At 34.3% G+C, this 19,664-nt stretch overlaps 1 protein-coding gene across 1 annotated transcript in view; it reads right to left on the reverse strand.

Moving 5' to 3' along the window:
• Window positions 1-1,542: 1,542 nt before the first annotated feature.
• ALDH1A1 (aldehyde dehydrogenase 1 family member A1) overlaps window positions 1,543-19,664 on the reverse strand; it is a 51,952-nt gene continuing 33,830 nt past the window's right edge. Inside the window, exons 10-13 of the mRNA XM_006918442.1 lie at window positions 14,194-14,358; window positions 9,861-10,018; window positions 6,758-6,832; window positions 1,543-2,150 (exon numbers count right to left, since the gene is read on the reverse strand). Of these exons, the coding sequence (XP_006918504.1) occupies window positions 2,078-2,150; window positions 6,758-6,832; window positions 9,861-10,018; window positions 14,194-14,358 (471 nt within the window). The 3' untranslated portion in view covers window positions 1,543-2,077. The remainder of the gene's footprint in view (window positions 2,151-6,757; window positions 6,833-9,860; window positions 10,019-14,193; window positions 14,359-19,664) is intronic.

Genomic DNA, 19,664 nt, shown 5'->3' on the forward strand with positions numbered 1-19,664 from the left:
AAATATTTAAACTTGCTTCTGGCTTTTGTCTTGTTCTGTGTTCAGCTCTTTGTTATACATTTTTTAAACGTTCTGGTGTGATGCCATTACAATATTAACTTGTCTATCTATTAATCTATTTATGCATGATTTTAAACACATCTTTTAAAAATGTGGACACTGACTGTCTGGTTTTGGGAAAACACAACATCCCTCTGTATTTGGATATTTTCCCTTCTCAGTGTCCTAAGATTTTTTAGGTCTCCCTAAGACTTTGAGTCTCCTAGTTTTCAAAAACAGTAATTATGTCCCCAAACTTGGAAGATAGTCCAGATTGCAAATCTTATAGGGCTGCACAATTCTGCGAAACTTATAACCAGAGTTAAAATTATTTCAAGTCTACGAAGTTAATGAATTTCATTCATTCACACATTGTTGCACACTACTGTGGCAGCTATTATAATGTCCTAATAACATTTCTACTGAAGTATCTATTAATGTAAAATGATAAACTTATTTATGTAAAATCCAGATCTGGAAAATATTATCCTAATGATTACTTAGCTTAAAATTTAAGCTGCCGAACTAAGAATAGTTTAGAATGTGCACAAATACACAAAAAATGATTCACTTATTTTGCTTCCTACATAGCAGCACAGGCAGAAGCTCTTTGGATGAAGGCATAAATATGCAGGTATGGTCCAGTTAGTTTTACACAGAGAACACTGTTCCAGCTGCTCCCTCTTGATCTCTGGATCTCTTCTCAGAACACTCAGTGCTCCTTCATTGCATAGAAGAACATCTTCATCATGGTATTAATTGATGTTAAATGAGGCTGGGGAAAAGGCAAGTTCTCTGGTTAAATAAATTTGGAGAAAAACTGTATTAAACAAAACTAAGCAGGCTGTACAACTTCTCAGAACCTGGAATATGCCATGTGCAGTTTGAAATTTTTCCAAAATTATTTCCAATGGAACATTTTCTGAGAGACTATGTTGTGGAACTTCTTTTCCCCTTATTCGCTACAAATCAAGCATCAATTAAGGTTCATATCCAGTCAAATTTCCTTCATGAGACCCTACCCAGTTCCCTCAGAGGTTATCACTACCTTGTTGGCATATTACTGTGCTCTTATGGTTCTTAGAAATTTCCATTATACACCCACTTTGTCTTTCTGTCTGTCTGTCTCTTCTCTCCCTCCCTCTTTCCTTCCTCTTTTTTGTTTGTATGGTGTCTTTGTTCTCCACTAAAGCACTGTGAGATAATGGAGCGCCTACTATTCACCAGTTTTCTTTAACACCTAACACAAAGTTCTATGTGTTCTAATTCCAGAACTTTGTAGGAACTCAATAAATGCTTGCTGAAGGACTGCAATCATCTATCTCAAATGTTTCCTATTGATTTCAAGAATTCTTCTGGAAAATAAAATGTTTCTTTACCTATTTGAGAATGAGCAGATTAGACTTTTCTTTTTAAATGCATCTTTATGCTTAAGTTAACACTGCTTTTGAGTGACAGCGAGATTACCATAACCAAAATTTCTACTTAAAAAATTCAAACTTCACAAGAATCATGCAAGATTGGTTTTATTAAGCTTTATGTTTACATTATAGCTAAGTATTTCAGATAGTACTTAATTTGACAAGCACACATGACATTCTAGGAAACATGTCAACAAACTCCAAGGACTTCACAACTACTGTGAACAGCACACATCTCTGCAGTTAACAGGTATGTTAAGTATTTCAAGGCTGTTATTGAAAAAACACGAAGTGACAACTGGTCTTCTTCTATAAAATGATTATCCTGAACAAGTAGCTACAAACAAAAGCACATGATTATTAGGAGCTAGAGAGATCTTCCATCTAAATCTATCCTTTTTATTATAGATGGGATTTGGGGGTTACATATCAGAAGGTAAATGATTCAGTATAAGCTATACATCAAGTATACTACGTATAGTATTAATGCTAATATGATTAGCTTATGTTTAAAAAATCAAGAAAAGAATAATGTTGTTTTTAAACACTATCATAGATTAGCGACTGTAGGAGATGCTCAGCCATTGAGGATTCTTCTCTCCATTTTTGTAGTTACTTTATGAGTTCTTCTGAGAAATCTTCATTGTGACGGTTTTAACCTCTGTGTATTCGTGGAAACCATATTCTCCCCTAGAGAGAGTGGGGTGAGGGGAGGAAACCCAGAGAGTTTAGCACAGCAGTACAAATGTACTATAGTTCATGATTTGGTATAAGTTTGTTCTTGCTCATCTGGTTAGGGACAATGGAAGATATTTTCTGTGTACAGAAACATTTCAAAGAGTAGCTAGCTAACCATAAGATATTTAGTCTTATATAAATCTCCATGTGTGGAGAATTTTCAAAATTTTTTTTTGCATTTCAAATAATCATGTTTGCTCAATTGATTTTTACAGAAATTGTCCATTTTTGATAGTATTTTACTTGACTATAAAAGAGGTCACCACACACACACACACAAAATTCAGCCCAACACAAATTTTATTTCTAGTTTAGGTTAAAATAAATAAGACATATATAGTACAAAAAGAAAACTAGTAATAAATTGTCACTCAAATAGCATAGAAAAACTAGTAAATTCAAGTATAGCTTAGCTTAGTTATCATGTGTTATTGGCCCAGAAGTGACAAGGGGGCTAAAAATGACCATGCTGCCATTTTCATTCTAACATGCCCTAATAGGGCTTGAAGTGAATATTTTCTAGCTCTAGTTTTAAAAATATCTTTTAATTCTTGATTCTTGGCAAAATTTTTTTAAAAATCTGACCTCTTTTTAGAGGTTTTTCTTTCCTTTTTGTTTGTCTATTTTGTTTTTAAGAATGAAAAAGAGTTCATTAGCTTAAATTCAAGCCTTTGGACATTTTGTGGTTTTTTTGGTTTTCATATTCATACAACGCCTGCCATTTCCTTATATAACTCTTAAATAAATGATCAGGAATTAGCTGAGTCAATCAATTAGGATCATGGTATCTTGTTATCAGGCTTATCAAGATCTTCTACCAGTTTTAAAACTGACTGATTTATCCTTTGTTAAAAAGATAACTAAAAAGATTAGTCTAAGTTATTCTCTGTATTGTTTTGAGGAGAAGATTAAATTACATGTACCTCAGAGTATTCTTCAGATCATAACACTAATGCACATGTAGGCTTACAGAGGAATAAGATCTTGATCTTTTTCTACCTCTCCTGTCTGATGATATAGGCAGGTATGTAGAAGACATCTTTTTCTCCTGGGTAACCTAATCCTCTTATACTGATTATTTTCTTGGGCCATTAAGCTTCTGAAAATGCCGTCTAAAAGCTTCAATGAGCATGTTCTTCAAAGTAATTAAAGGGTTTAGTCTCAGTTATCTGAAACCCATTAAAGGATAATATTTTAGTAAGTATTTTATCTCACAAAGTTAGATATATTAACCCATGATTTTTGCCAATAAGCTTTCTATTGTATTTTGGGTTACATGGACACTTGAAACTCTCAGGATAGCACTAAGTGTGATTATTGTCATACTCAGGCTGAAGTAAGTCCTGCTCCTTAATATTCCTGTGCATATGTTATGTCTATTACACAAAACATGTTTATACTTCTCTCTTTATCGTACTTGTCGTGGGTGATTAGTTCTGTGCTTCTTAAAACTTCAATGTACCAATAACTTGGGACCTGATTGAAATGCTGATTCTATTTCAGTAGGTCTGGAGAAAGGCCTGAGATGCTGCATTCCCAACACACTTCCATGTGATTCCATGCTTCTCATTCAGGATCTACACTGTAGTAACAAATTGCATCTGGTTTTCACTCTGGACCCAGAAATGAGCCTGGCACTAATTAAGAGGCACAGAGGAAATGTTTGCTGAACTGCTTTGGCAAATATAATCAAGCAAAAACATTCATGAGTTTTTTCTATAGGCCCAATAGTTTGTAACATTTCCATGCTCCCCTTTTCCAAAGGAACAGGAAGAAATATTTTGTGGAGTGCTGAAAGTCAATTAAGTTTGAAATGGCATACTGATAAAGTCTCAAGTGACTTATCAGTGCAATTATACAAGGGAGAAATTTCTGCCATTTAACTCATTCCAGAGCCAGCACCAAGATATGAGATGCTAATCTAGATTCGGGCACTCATTATCGCCACCACGTTGAGGTCTACATAACACTATTTTTGGCTTTTTGAGGACTCTGTTCCCAACTAATCAATTCTGCCTTTCTGCTGTTGTTTATAAATTGTTAATGAGCTCCTGGGAGTGGTTTGAGATTATCACTTCAATAATTCTCTTTGAACATCTTGCAGCAAATGATGTGTTTATTAAGTTTACCAAATTTGATTTCAGGTAGACATTAAAAGTAGCATTCTTGGCTAACACTTCGAAGCAAAAATTTACCATATAACTTTTTCTTTTGTGTTTTAAAGAAGGAAATTATCTATGGCCACTTTTCAGATTCTTAGAAAATTACTGAGAGTTGATTCCTGTTTTCCATCCCTGTCTTATTTGATTTCCTTATGCCTCGACCTTAAAGTTTGACCTAATTGAATTAAATAGAATTTTCATGTTTGGTCTACTTTGTTATTTCATCTCTTTTGAATATGTTATCTTCAATATTCCTAGAGAAATGTGTTAGATAGTTGGGCCAGCAATAAACTAATTGTACTTCAGAATAATCTAAGCTTTGCTACAGCTTTTTGTACAAAGTAATTAGTTCAGCCAAGGGAATCTCCAATATTGGTTATTATAAATAAAAAGAACTAGAAAAGGAAATCATTTTGTTGAGTTTATACTTTGTGACTCTTACAATGCTAGAGAATGAACATGCACTATGTCATTTTACTCTCATATCTAAAGAGGAATGTTAACATCACCTTAAATAGGAGAAAACAGAGGCTCAGAATTATACAACTTGAACCAAGCTGCGTAGCTAGTGAGTGGTAGAATCAGGATTCAAATGCAAGTCGGCTAATCTCCAATTATATTTTCTTTACTATGTCATGCACTTTTTATGGGTTGATCTTTTGCTATTCTTTACCTCTTCAACATTTTAAAGATATCCATGGCTTTTCACTGCTCCACTGATAAAATGTAATTCAATTTTCTTGAATTCAAGACTTCTTAATCTGTATTCTTTTTAACTCGGAAATCATACTTCCCACCTCCAAAAATCTCCATCAGTCTACCAAATTCCCTAGCCCCTCAACATGTCACATGTAATGTTCTGTTCAAGATTGCCACTTCTCCACTCACTGACTCTCTACACTTGTTTCATGCCCTAGGTCAAGTTCCTATCCTTTCCGTGATGTCACCTCTTACTCTAATTACTGCTATTAAGTTTTTATCCATTGAATTCCCACTGAGATTACACCATAGACTCTTCAGCATGGAAAGGAGCTCATAGACCATCTATTTTCCTCTTTCACTCTTGTCCCCACCACAAATGCTGACCTCATAGGACAGATGACAGCTGTGAGTTAGAGATGCCATAAATCTTATATTCTGGTAGTGTCCAGATTTTCTATCCTTTAATGCTGTGGTCTACACTTTAACTGCTTCTCCATCTCCGGGAGGTATAGACTCCCAGTCTATTACCATTTATTTCATAGTGCGTGTAGGTGTACTATATATGCTTTTACATATTCTTCTTGCCACCACAATTATATGAAGGATGGGACACAGTATGATGTTTCTAGGGCTTCCTGGGCCTTACATACATATGAATTCTTAATGAATGTACATTGAGAGGGGGATGGATCATTTTATCATTTCCCCTTTTCTGGCTGTCCAAAGACAGTTGCTTCATTTTAATTTTGCTGATTTATTTATATGATAAAGCATGCGGTTATTTCATGCATCTATGACCGTTAGAAACTAAGACTCATTTTACTTGCTATTTATAAAACAGGGCAGCTTTACTCTGATCCCATAGATTTGTATATGATGTATCTGTTTTCTTTATGATTTTTACAATTTATTAATATAAGAAAATTCTAAAAAATTAAGTAGTTAAAATTGATTGAACAAAAATAAGCAAATATATCGCCACTATCTTCTATGTAGGTAAACATAAAAAAAAATCTATATAACTTGACTTAAAAAGCAACTGAAAGCTCATAAATGCACTTTTATATATATTCTCAATTTAATCATGACTATACAACATGTTTTCCTTAGTCAAATTTCCCTTTCAGTTTAGATTGTAGTGCCAAAAATAACTCAGTTAGGTAATTTAAAATTTTGGCATCTACATCAATAATTTTTTAACAAATGAGAATCATTCCTCTTACAATAAAACTTTTTTTAAAGTAAAGACCACCTAATTTACTTATTTAAGAGGCATATTCAGATAACTAGAGTTTTCTTACGTTTTCACACTTTTTATAATCACCAATTTGTAGTTACATTTTCACACTTTTTGTAATCACCAATTTGTAGCTCCTTTCTGGAAATGTTTGCTAAATAGATTATAATTATATATACAGCAAGCAATTCTAAAAGTAGGCAATATTTCAATAACCAAAGTGCTTAGTATGGTCCCTTATGAATAGTAGGAGCTTAATAAAATATACTTCTCTTCTGCCATTACCTTTTTGTACTTATGGGGTAAGTCTAGCATTTCAAAAGCTATTTAGCAACACGAATCTCCAGGAAAGAACAGAGGCAAGTTTTAATTCAAGTAGTGACTATGGATTAATTCCCTGGGAGTGACAACCATTTTTATTGACACAAGTATTTATCTTAATAGAAAGTTATTCTTACAGTTCTCGTCCATTTCCAGACATCTTGAATCCACCAAAGGGACTCTGGGGAGATACCACGCTGTAGCAATTCACCCTGAAAGAAAAGAAGTGCATTATAGATCATACTTAACCTGTAAAATAAGTTCTAAAATTGGAATTCTAGAAATTCAGAGAGCTCTTTAAGGACTCCATTAATTTTAATATAACGTATTCATTGAGATAAAAAGTAGCACTATAGATTAGGTTGCAGAAGAAAAAAATATATGAATATACACTGCCTGGAAACAAATAGAAGGGTATAATTCTGTGTGTGGATGGCCATTTTAGTTAGGGTATTATGTCCTTCGAAAGTTGTACTTTGAATTATAAAAGATAAATTAGCCAGTATGCCATAGGAGGAAGGATATGGCTTACGAGATACTGGAGTTTGTGGCTGGGTGTTCTTTACTGCCTAAATTCAATAAGCTTTGTAATTCTCCTGAGAGTTTCATACCTTGCAAGCAAGAATCAATTTTCTTTCACAATTGGAATATGTATCATATTACTCAGTTCACTTCTTTTTCATTAATTGGTTCAAAAACTGTGTAAATGGAGGCATTGGTAGGAGTTAGATCTCATTATTAATTTGTTTACTCCTTGCTGTATTTCTGAGCAAATATAATTATAAAAATATGAATAATTACAATTAAAGAAAAAAATAGTGTAAAAGATCAAGACAAAGAGAAAAAGTTAGAACGCAGTTAAGCAGGGCATGAGCAATTTGTTTAGCTTTAAATTTCCTAGTGGCCAAGTGAACAGAGAAATCTATCTACATGATTCTCATTATATGTAAGAGGGAAAAAATATTATTTAAAAAAGAACAATGTTCTTTTAAAATACTTTTCCCTCCCTTCATGCTATTATAATAGGTAAACAATGGTATGACATCTAAATAAGTAGTATTATACTTAGAATAGTTTGATTATTAATTTGACCCTGAGATAATATTCAGACATTTTCTCAGTTACAGCATTTACTAACTAATTCCCAGAGTTCCAAATTTTCATTGAACCACAGAGTTCTTATCCAGCCTCTCCTTCTGGAGGATAGTTCCTTAAATAAACTCAGACTTTCAAAAGACAGCTTGTCTCAGCTTTGTTTAATTGCTCTTTCAACTACAAATGGAATCATTACTTTGAAATTAAGGGTACAATTCCAACAACTCTGGAATTCAATACTTAACTTGAAAACATTAAGCAGTGACTATGTATGGGACAATGCCGGGACACTATTATGTTCCAGGACACATTGTAATAAGATTATGGTTGCCTCTGTTTGGATAGTAGAGAAATGCTTGACTGGAGATTCCCACGCCACTGAGTGGAATGATGTCATAACAAGCTTCTTAGTCAGGCAGGCATCTAACATTCTGTTATTCCTAAGTCAAAAACCTGAGACTTGTTTTTGTTAAAAGCACAGACAATGTGTTTGCCCTTTTGACTACACTGAAAATGAAAATATTTTCACATAAGTAAACAGAAAACTGAGAAATATTCATTAGAGAAAACTGTAAGTTCTAAATGATCAGCCTTGCCAATTAATTCTCTTTCTATGATCCTTTCTTGTTATAAGGGAGGTGCTAGGCCCACAGAGCCTGGCTCTGCCTCTTAGAACCTGAGTGATATTAGGAAAGTTATTTAGCCTCTCTAAACAAATGTTTCCCCCTATGCAAAATGGGCGCAATAATATTACTGTGATTGTGTCATGGAGTAAGATGATGCATAGAATGTGCTTCACATAGTGCTTGGTACATAGTGAGTCTTCAGTAAATGGAGATAATATACACACATACAATAGCAATACTGATTTTATTAATAATTTTATCATAGGATAATTCTACATGAATTACTAGCCATACTGATTATTTATGAAGAATTCACTCCATTTTATTTAAGAGTCTCTGAAAGAAAACATCCTATCATAAAAAGAATCAGGCTTTTGAGCAGTGGTTCTCAGTCCTGGTTGCACACTACAATCATATGGGTGCTTTGAAAAATACTCTTTAAGTAAAAGAGCTACAGAGATTGATATAATTTGTAGGTTTAATGTATACCATCCCTGATCCAAAATCATTTTATATATGTTTAAAGTTCCTCAGACAACTCTGATGTATAGCCAGGGTTGAGAATCACTGCTTTAGAGTCTGACATAGGTCTGAATCTCAGCTGTCATTTATTGTATGTTCTTGATCAATTCCTTAACCTCATTAACCTTTTGTTTTTTTATTGATAAATTTAACATAATTAAACAATTGTAAGGTAAGATAAGATAACAAACTTAAAGAATGCAGTGCAATGCCAAGTATAGAGTATATGTTAACTAAATAATGACTCTCTCTCCCTTTGGTTAGGAAAAAAGATTATGGAGCTCTCAAGAGGGGCAAAGATTGCTTGGCTGTCTCTTAAGGATAAATACTTTTCAATATCTAACAAATTTTTAACTGGAATAAATGTGACATTATTGGGAAGAAAAATAATCTTGGGTTGTTGCCAGGCCTTAAAAGGGCATAAAGTGAGGTTTGACAGGACAAAAATTACCAATAAAGCAGTCTAGGGATGGAGGGCTGAGCAGGGGATAAAACAGTTTGAGAGGCTCAGCCTCAGCATTTAGATCCTCTAATTTAAAATATAAAAATCAAAGATATAGACCAGCTCAAAACTCAGTATGTTCTTCTAAATTAAGACCTTCAGAAATCTCTAATAATCCCAGAGTAAGAAGCTGATATAAGAATTAAATGTTTGCACCAAATACATATTATCTAATTAACTTGATTAAAATACGACTTTATCTCCTTTGTGTATAGCATAGTGCCTAGAGATTATTTAGTAACACTTACACTATATTAACCAAACATCAATAAAACATTTTAGGCAAGAAATTTGAGGGGGCTGCAGAGTTAAAGAAATACTCTTCTAAAATGCTTCCAATATGTCAGAGTTTTTTTGTTCTGTTTGTTTGTTTAAGGTACAACTGTTTTTACAGCAGACCATGTGATTCCAAATGAAAAATCAGTCTGAAAGGTTCAAAGTAACCTGTCAATAAAGCCAACATTGAGAAAGCCAACATTTGTAGGCTTGACTTACCATACTGTCCCCGCCTGCAGGGCAGAGGAGACTGTTATGGCTTTATCGAGGTCTTTGGTAAAGACTCCTGCTGATAAGCCGTACGAAGTATTGTTTGCTCTCTTGATCACGTCATCTAAAGATTTGAACTTCATGATTTGCTGTACAGGTCCAAATATCTATACCACAAGGAAAGAATGAATAAATCAAAGTAATAGGTTAAAACTAAATATTTCAAATGATATTGTAAACTACCCAAAATTGACTAAGATTTTGCTTTTCATCTCAAACCTATGCTTAAGAATCAAAACAATAGTTGCTGGAATGTTAAGACATGTACAAAATCTATTTGGAATAAGATGGGATACCCATACATAAGGCAATATTTGTTTTCTAGAATGGGAATTAGTCTTCCAAGAACTTAAATGATTATGCATGAAATCATTAACTACAGAGTTGCTTTCAGAATATTTAGGAACATTTTAAATTCTCTCCCTAGGTTTCCTCATTTTCCAAGTCACTACATAAACAGCAAACCCAAGAAAGCAATGCTTGTTCTACTGGTTAAATGAGTAGGCAATGACTGCTAATAATAACTGTGTTTTAAATACCAGTTTACCATCAACTGAAATGTCAACTATTATATTGGACTTAGATCTTTTCATTGTCAGCCAAGTTAGGTGAAACAGCATGAATTTTTGTTCAGATTCCACTATTCGGCCAAATCTTTTTTCAACTCACATATACCAAACAGAATAATTCATTACTGCAAGAGCTTAAATTCTCATCCACTCTGTACTAACCAAAGCATGAGTTCATTGGTAATAACTATAATCACAGGGTAGAAAACAAAAATCACAGTTTTTCATTCCAGCCTAAACACTTTCACTTTCTCTAAACTCTTTAGTTAGTGCAGCCCAATCTCAACTCATTCTGTATTTTAAGCCCTGATGGGAGAAAAACAACTGGGTTTTCTCTTAAAAATTAAGCTCCTGTATTTTCTCATAAAACATATTAAAATTAAATGAAAGAGAGGCTCCTCCAAGTGTTACCAGAATTTTTTTTGAAATGTAAATTCGAAGAAGCAAAAATCAGAAAAGCTAAGTAGTTTTCTGGTGTTCATCATCAATCTAAACGTAGGAGGGGGACAGCTAACATTCAATAGAGGCTGAGTATAAATTCTAAGGTTGTAAATCTAATATTGATACTATAACCTGGGAACCACATATATAGCAGCTACTATAATAAATGTGTTAATATGTTACTTAATTTTAATTGAACATAGCACATGGCTCTAGGCTCCTACTTTGAAGGAGCGCACAACCTGTTTTACTACGAGCATTGCAGGAATGTAATAAATGTTTCCTTGATTGAAGATTTTTCCAATAGTCCTTTCTATCTGGTATTAACTAAGATAAGCAAGAACGAAAACTCTAACAAGACAAATCTTTATCAATAAATACAAAAGTTATAATTCAGCTGAGGGCTGAATCAATGTGCAGAAACTAAGTTGTTTGATCGTCCATGTGCATTTGCTTTTTTGTCCTTCCTATTTATTTTCTGTTTGCAAATCTAATTCTGCATTTTTCCTCTAATTTGATGACATTGTGGGGGTTAAGGAAAATAACTCACCCAGATTCTCTGTCATTTCATAGGCATGAAATACAACTTTACTGAATGAAAGGATTATAATTCAGTATATTTGAGTTGCCAGTGCCTTCTTATTGTAGTTTTTAATGTAATACCTTCATAGACCAAAGCTGATGAATCTAGCTCTGGATTTATTAAAAGCTTCAGTGCCCATGAGGTAGATTACTTATAATTCTTAAATGTAAACTAGGCCTTCCTAGTTATGTGTCATATCTATGAATAACATTCTTTTTGATGTTAAGTAGGTTGTGCTCACCAAATATTTAACTGCAATATATTTGTCTAGAAAAATTAGGAAGTGCAATAACTTCCAAGAAAACATGGAAGGTGATAAATAATGTAGAGGATGAATACTATTTTCAAATATATGTATGGCTTTTAGATAGGAAAAAGTCTTAGGGAAATATGAGACCAGTAGGTTGAACAAACGAAGAGGGATTCCTAAGCAGCCAGAGGAAGAACTTTCTAATGCTTAGCATTGTCCAAACATGGAAATACCTAAGAAATAGTGAGTTACCTATTTCTGATGTTGTTTAAAAAGACATCGACTGACCACTTGTCAGGAACAAACTGATGGACATAATGGGGGTTGCAGAGGTGGTCTTAAGTGATCCTTCCAGCTATATAATTCTGAAATAGTAGCAAGTCACTCAAGCTCTTTGTATCTCAATGACCTCAACTATAAATTTGACTTTTGGTCTGAATTATCCACAATGTTTCTTCTGGTGCTAACACTCTATCAATTTTTAACAGAATGGTTCCCACACGTTCCATGGGATTCTGTAATGTCAGTTTATGACGGGACTGAATGGAGAATGAAGTTAATCTGAGCAACATATGGTTAAGTAGAAACAGCGGGGAATGGTAGTCATGAAAATTATACTATACTCCCAAACTGCCTTTAACTAGACATTTGACTTGATTACTTCTTCGGGTATTAGGTTTCTTATCTACTATTTGGAATGATGACAAGAATATATCTAAATCGCAGTTGGCTTGTGGCTCAAAGGAGAACTCAAGATACAAAAAGTTTCAAGAAAGCTTGACATGATATATTCACAAGGGGACCAGAATAGATATAACATGTAGGAGCTGAGAACAATTACCATGTCTTTATTTAGGAAAGTTCTTGGATCAGAATATTATGCTTAATTATATTTAGTTGCCAAACATTAAAATGCATCATAGGAATTATAGACCTTATAAATTTTTTGAGATTTTCAGTAGAAAATAATACTATCCCAACTATGTGAAAATAATAAAAAAGAGTATTTGACTGTTCCTTGAAAGAAAACACTAGAGGCTTTTTTCTAATTTTGGAGAGATTCTATGAAAAGAAAAACAATACTCTTATAAGGTTGTTGTAAAAATTAAATGAGAATATTTAATGTTTATATTAAATATTTTATATTTGTATAAACATTAATATAAACCTTAAATATTCTCATTTAATTTTTACAACAACCTTATAAGAGTATTTATTTATATAAATATATTTATATATGTTATACATTATACATGTTATAACATATATATTTATAAATGTATAATACATACTATTATATATAATTTATATTATATTTATAATTTTTTATTTATTTATAAATTTTATTATATATAACTTTATATGTAAATAAATATTAACAAGGATGCAGAGAAATTGGATTACTCATACATTGCTAATGGGAATGTGAAATCTTTTAGCCACTCTGAAAAATAGTTTGGTAGTTTCTTAAAAAACTACATTTACCATATGACCCTTGGTAAATTGTACTCCTGGGCATTCATCACAGAGAAATGAAGACATACATTCATACAAAAAACTGTATACCAATGTTTATAGCAGCGTTATTCATAGAAACCCCAAACTGGAAACAACCCAAAAGTTCTTCCATGGATGAATTGTTAACTGTGGTACATCCATACTATGGACTACTATTCAGTCATAAAAAGGAACAGACTATCCTTACATGCAACATCCCAGGTAAATCTATGAAGAATTATGTTGAGTGAAAAAAAGCCAGTCCCAAAAGACTACATGAAGTATGATTTCATTTATTTAACATTCTTAAAATGATAAAATTATAGAAATGGAGAACAGATTCATGGTTAGGGGAAAGCCAAAGTGGGGTGGGAGGGATCTGGCTATTAAAGGGAAACGTAAAGGATTTCATGGGGTGATGCAATGTTCTGTTTTGACTGTATCATACTTGCTGTGATACTATGGTTGTGTAAGACGTTATCTCGGAAGGAAAGTGGTTAAAGAGTATATGGGGTTTTTCTATATTATTTCTTACAACAACAACTAAGTCTACAATTATCTCAAAATAAAAAAAATTAATTTAAAAAACTGCATATCATTTTATTCTTTTCCAATTATTTTCAAATACATATTTCCAAAGGAAAAAAAGCACATTGGAGATACGATTTTTTTTTTCTATTACATTAAATCTGTGAAGGAAACACGTAGAAATTGTTAAACATCCTGGTCTGTGTTTGGCTGGATATTCCTGGCCTGCCCAATGAATTCCTTACTATTTTTAGTCTTGATCACAACTTTAAACCTTTATCAATAACAGAAACGAAGAGTAACATTTACTGTGAAAAATGTACAAAGAGCTGAGAATTTTAAAGGGACACTTTGTGTACACACATGCAGATAAAATATTCAACAAAGAGAACAGAACAGAATGAAACCATTTACCTCCTCTTTTGCAATGCGCATCTCATCTGTAACGTTAGAGAAAACTGTGGGCTGGATAAAGTAGCCTTTATTACCCCATGGACCGCCACCACATTCCAATTTGGCTCCTTCTTTCTTCCCACTCTCAATGAGTTCAAGTATTTTTTCATACTGTTCCTTATCAATCTATTTGAAAAGTACCACATGAAAAAGGGAAAAAAAATCAGCAACTTGTAAAGATAATACATTGCCTGGCTTGTTAATAAGAGCTTCAGAATGCTAGAATATTGTGATTAAGTCGAATTCTCAATCAAAACAGCTGATGGAGGCTCAGATTCATTCTTTGGGTATATTTTATTTTCATGACTTTAATGGAAAGAAAACTTGAAGATAGAGATTTGAATTCAGTAATTGTTTTACAGTTATGTAAGAAAAACATATTGGCACTGCAAAGGCATGTAAACCTTTTCACATGACTGTCACTTATTTGCACTGGAAGAAATGCTTATTAATAATCAAACACACATACTTGGAAACTGTAGTCCTAATGGAAATAAAAGGAGTGTTAAGAGAAAAAGAGAAGTTTGGTACTGACTTGAATTAGATACGACAGATGGAAAGCTGATACTTTGGGAATTTAGGAAGACTTCTAACTCTCCATTTGGTTCTCCTCATGCCTGATCATCTCCTCTGGCTGGGTGCATGCTGACCACAGCCCGGTCATCCTCCCCAATTTAGGTCCTTCTACGGCAGTCAGTAGGTCTGGTTTCAATTTCTGGCCCATCCTGATTGTTACTATCCTACTCCATTAAATGGGCCACATCTAAATATGTGACAAGAATTACAGAATTTAAATAGTTTGTTAAATAATATTTTTATAAGAAAAAAAATGAGTTGATAGTTTTGTTTAGGAAAACCAGGAGCATATACCTCTCCTCCACGCACTGGTATTGGAGCTACCTATTGCCTCAACTCCTATGTTGGGATGTTGAAGGGTTGGACCCAAACCACTGGTGAAGACTGTTTTGTCTTAGATGTGGCTGAGGTTAAGTTTTAAAGGAAAATCTTCAGAGGTCAAAGAGTTAAGGTGAGGGCCTCTTGCCAGTTTAACTTGTCTCTTCTCACTACTTAAAAGAGTTTTCTTTATTTTCTTCTTTGACTCTGCAATCTCCCCCATCTTCGAGGCCCAATAAAAGGTTGCATAAAGTTCTAACTGCACACAACCCAGCAACCATAGCCAATTAGATTAAGTGCTATTTGAAACCAGAAACCATTTTCTAAAATTTGCACAATATTCAGTGCAATATTGCTCAATGTTCCTCATTACACAATATTTGATTAGATATTCTGAAAATATTCTTTGATTTCCAGCAAATTAAGAAAGTTGTAGTGCTGGTTTAATAAGAGGTGCTATTTAAATTACTGCATAATGTTTAATACAACCAAACTAAGAGGTGAGGTTAGGTAGCTCCGCTTGGTTAAGATATTCTACTTTGTCAGTAAATAGTCAAGGATCCACGTACCTCCCTACAAAGCTTTTCTGGCCTGTTTCAATGTATTAATCTGACAATGCCTCTAACAATCATGATCTTTTCAGTTTTTATCTCATGATCTGTTTCCCAAGTCAGAACTTCTCCCTGCCTGTGACCAAAGTGGGTAATTGGTGACAATCAGTTCCCTGTTATGCGCTGGGGAATAGAGGCTGAAAGGATTTGTTTGTTTGTTGGAAATTTGAGATCATTAGTGAAAATTTGGATGGTTAATGAAAATTTAGATAATTATTCTAAAAAATATGAGAATTTATATTTTAGTGTCTGGCTACTGACAATGTGGTCATACAACTAGCAGCTCCAGTACTATGTTATAGCATTGTGGATGGTGGACCTTGAGACAAAGATACTTACTAAGAAGGGCTCCTGGGGGCTAAAAAAAAAGAAGAAAAAGAAAAAAGAAAAACAGTCCAGCACCCGTTTCTACACAGAGGTCTCTCATGAAAACTGCACTTCAGGAAGAAGCTTGCACTAAAATCCTGCCTCCCACACTGCACTGCTTGCCTGTATTCTGTTCCTGCTGTCTGAGCCAGTGCCTACAAAGGAGTTCTTGGAATTGTATGTCAATCAATAGGACTGAGACTTTTCCTGTGCAATTGGAGCTATGCAGCTTTAACCCAAGCATCTTTACCAACCAATCAGCAGATCCATTCTGACTAATCAGGACAGTGCCTTTTGGACCATTCAAACTGTGAGGGTTTGGAGTCCTTGTTTGCATGAGGATGGACCAATCAGGGACCAGGGACAAGGACTTCTCTATGAGTCAGCTCCTCTCTGGCACAGAGAATACACTTTCCCTTTCCACTAAAGACCGAAGACTGCATTTCCCTAGTTGGAGCTAAAACAGAGAAATCTCAGAAAAAGTGTCACTGGAGCAGAGCAGGTGGAGAAAAGCAGGCAGAGTGGAGCAGACTGGCCAGAGCAGAACAGAGCTGTCTAGCTGGGTAGGAGCCTCTCCTGAGGGCTGCCTCATCCCAGGTCTGCCTCACAGCCATGTTGTTCCACAGCTATGCTGTTTCATAATTGAGCTGTAACACTATTAAGCTGTTCCACAGCCGTGCTGTTTCACAATTGAGCTATTTTTATTGAATAAAGTTTCCTTCTTCATCGCACCCCAATTTGAGGATTTCTGTTGGCGGTGAATTGGCATCAATGGTCATCAGTAGACAGGCTCCACCCCAGAGCTACTGCATCAGAATTTACATTTTAACAAGACTATTTAAGTGCACAGGAAAGATTGAGAACATTGCACTAGAGTTTAGGAGCAGTGACAGAAAATTTCAGTTCTACTTAGGGACATATTCAGTTTAGTCGGGATAATTTTGGTTCACCATAAATATAAACCTTCTTTAGAAGATTTCGAATTGACCATATCTGAGCTTGGCCTTCTTTTTAGCCCTCAGGAACTTCTCAATAATGCTAGGATGTAGCAGGGGCTCTTTACTGTGTAATAGGCCATTAGCTCATGGGCTAGTCTACGAAATGTAATAAGGCATGACATTGCTGCAACAGTCTCAAAGTATACATTTTGATGTGTTTGAATGTGCAAATTCTTTGATCCCTGAGGGTCAATGGGTTGATAAAGATGACAGATTGAGAAATGACAGACACATCTCTCATATTATTTGGAAACCATAAAACAACGAGAGCAGTAAGAGTAGCTATATGAAGTTATTGATCTGTGATGAGAATTGTCACTGTAGGTATAAATGGAAGCATGTAATTTTTATTTATTTAACAGGAATTTGAGTATGTAGTATGAGCCAGGTTCATAAATACTTTTTACCGATTATCTCATCTCAATGCACGATGACCCCTCAAAATTGATATTACTGACTCTCATTTTACAGGTGAGAAAATAGAGCCTCAGGGAGGTTAGATTATAAATCCAGCTTCTAACTCAAGTCCATCTCTCCACACAAGGACAAGATGTAACACTGCTGATGATGTTAGCACATTTTATGTGGCTATCATCAATTCTTTGTCAAATAAAAATACTGATTTTTCCCAAGTTTTTAAGTAAATGCACATTTTGTCTATGAAATAAATTGGAAAAGCACTTTACTAATGAAGAATTTATGATATATATGTATGCTAAAGCTTAGTTAATAAAGTGTCTCTTTCTATAAGCTTTCTTATAGCAGATGAGTATTTTTAAGGGTAAAGAAGCCCCAAGGGCTTTTCAGTCTTTTACTTCTCAAAGTCCCAACGTATCTACTTATTCTACTTATTTGGTGCAACCTGTGATAAAATCTATTCACTTACAGAGATTAAAGTTTTGTTAAGCAGTAAGATCACTGGATTGTTTACTTAAGAATCCTATGAATAGGAATTTTCTTAAAGTCTATTTTAATTTCCTTTTCTTAGAAATAATAAAGTGTTCTAGCTCAATTTTTTCAGCCTCTGATTGAACTGTGCAGATACCTAACAAGAGAAAAGTATTGCCCAATAATATTTAATGTTAAATATCTTAGATATTCTCTTCCTTCCCCTTTCCTCCCTTCTCCTTCCTTTCCCTTCCCTCTCCTCCTTTCCCATCTCTTTGTCTGTCTGTCTGTCTGTCTACCTACCAGTACATCATACAGGAAATGGGAAAAGTGCTTTACTTTTACATTAATAAATATATAGCTATTAAGAGAGAGAAATAACCACAACTAAAACTTAGAATACTTTTTATTTTAGAATGGGTGACCGAGTCAAATTGAATTTAACATATGTCTTGCTAGCTAATTGAAAAGTTTGCAAATATGATCAAAATTAGCGACTATTTCTATGTACTCATTAACTTGAAGATAAATACAAAGTATAATGGGATAAAGCCAAACAACTTATTATGGTATGTATTTTAGGGATTTCATGTCTGAATATTTGGCATTGCCTAAATCCCAAGATTTTCCTAATTGGATATTTTGAACGAGAAGGACACTACAAGACAGCCTCTTAACTTGTCACAACTGTAAACTCCATGAGGTCAGGTAGCATAACCTTCTAGTTTTGCTTGGCATTGCCAGGTACCTATCCCAGGGTTTAGCTGATAGTAACATTCAATAAATTTTGGTTAATCAAATTTATTTTTGACTTAGTGAATAAATCAAGAATAGTATTTGTTCCAAATCAACAGTGTGGAACAGTGATAATTTTTATTGTGGAGGAATAAAGGCTCTAAGTTTATTGTGTAGACTCTAGAGCAGGATTTCTCAATAGCGCCCCTATTGGTATTTTGCACCAGATAAATCATTGTGGGGTTCCCCTGTGCAATTTTAAGATGATCAGTAACATCTCTCTGGCTTCTACTCTCTAGATACCAGTGGGTAGATACTACTGGCGGTTCTACCAGTAGAACTACCCCTCTCTCCAAGTCGTGACAGCTAAAAATTTCTCAAACATTGCAAATTGAGGGCAAAATTGTCCCCAGCTGAGAACCACTGCTCTAGAGCAAGATCCCAAAGGGCAAGAGGAGATTTAGAACCAAAGGTTCAGGAGCTTCCATAACAGACAATACACGGAGAATGGCAAGGAAGAGTGAAAGAGGACCTTTGAATAAAAGAGAAAGAGAAACACTCTTATTGAAAATAGTTCTAAGTAGACAGAAGAAAATGGGAATCTGAGGAGAGTAATTGGTCTGTAACAACTAAAATGAGAAGTTTGCCACAAACTCAGGAACATCAGACCTTTTAGGACACATCATCAGTAGAAGATCAGAGTAACTAAAGACATTGGGGAGAGTTTAGAGGCATGCTAGGTGCCTCTCTCTGTGGTTTGGAAGCTGAGACAAAGAATGGATTCCAAGAAAGAAATAAATGATAGACTTGTATAAAAATTTACAAGTACATAGAGAACTCACTGTATATGGGAATCAAGAGGCATGCAGATTGAAGGAAACTATAAATTTACATCATTTGTTATTTTTCCTCTTTAATTCCTAACATGAGTCACAAGCTG

This window comes from Pteropus alecto, unplaced genomic scaffold (genome assembly GCF_000325575.1).
Source record: "Pteropus alecto unplaced genomic scaffold, ASM32557v1 scaffold95, whole genome shotgun sequence".
NCBI lineage: Eukaryota > Metazoa > Chordata > Mammalia > Chiroptera > Pteropodidae > Pteropus > Pteropus alecto.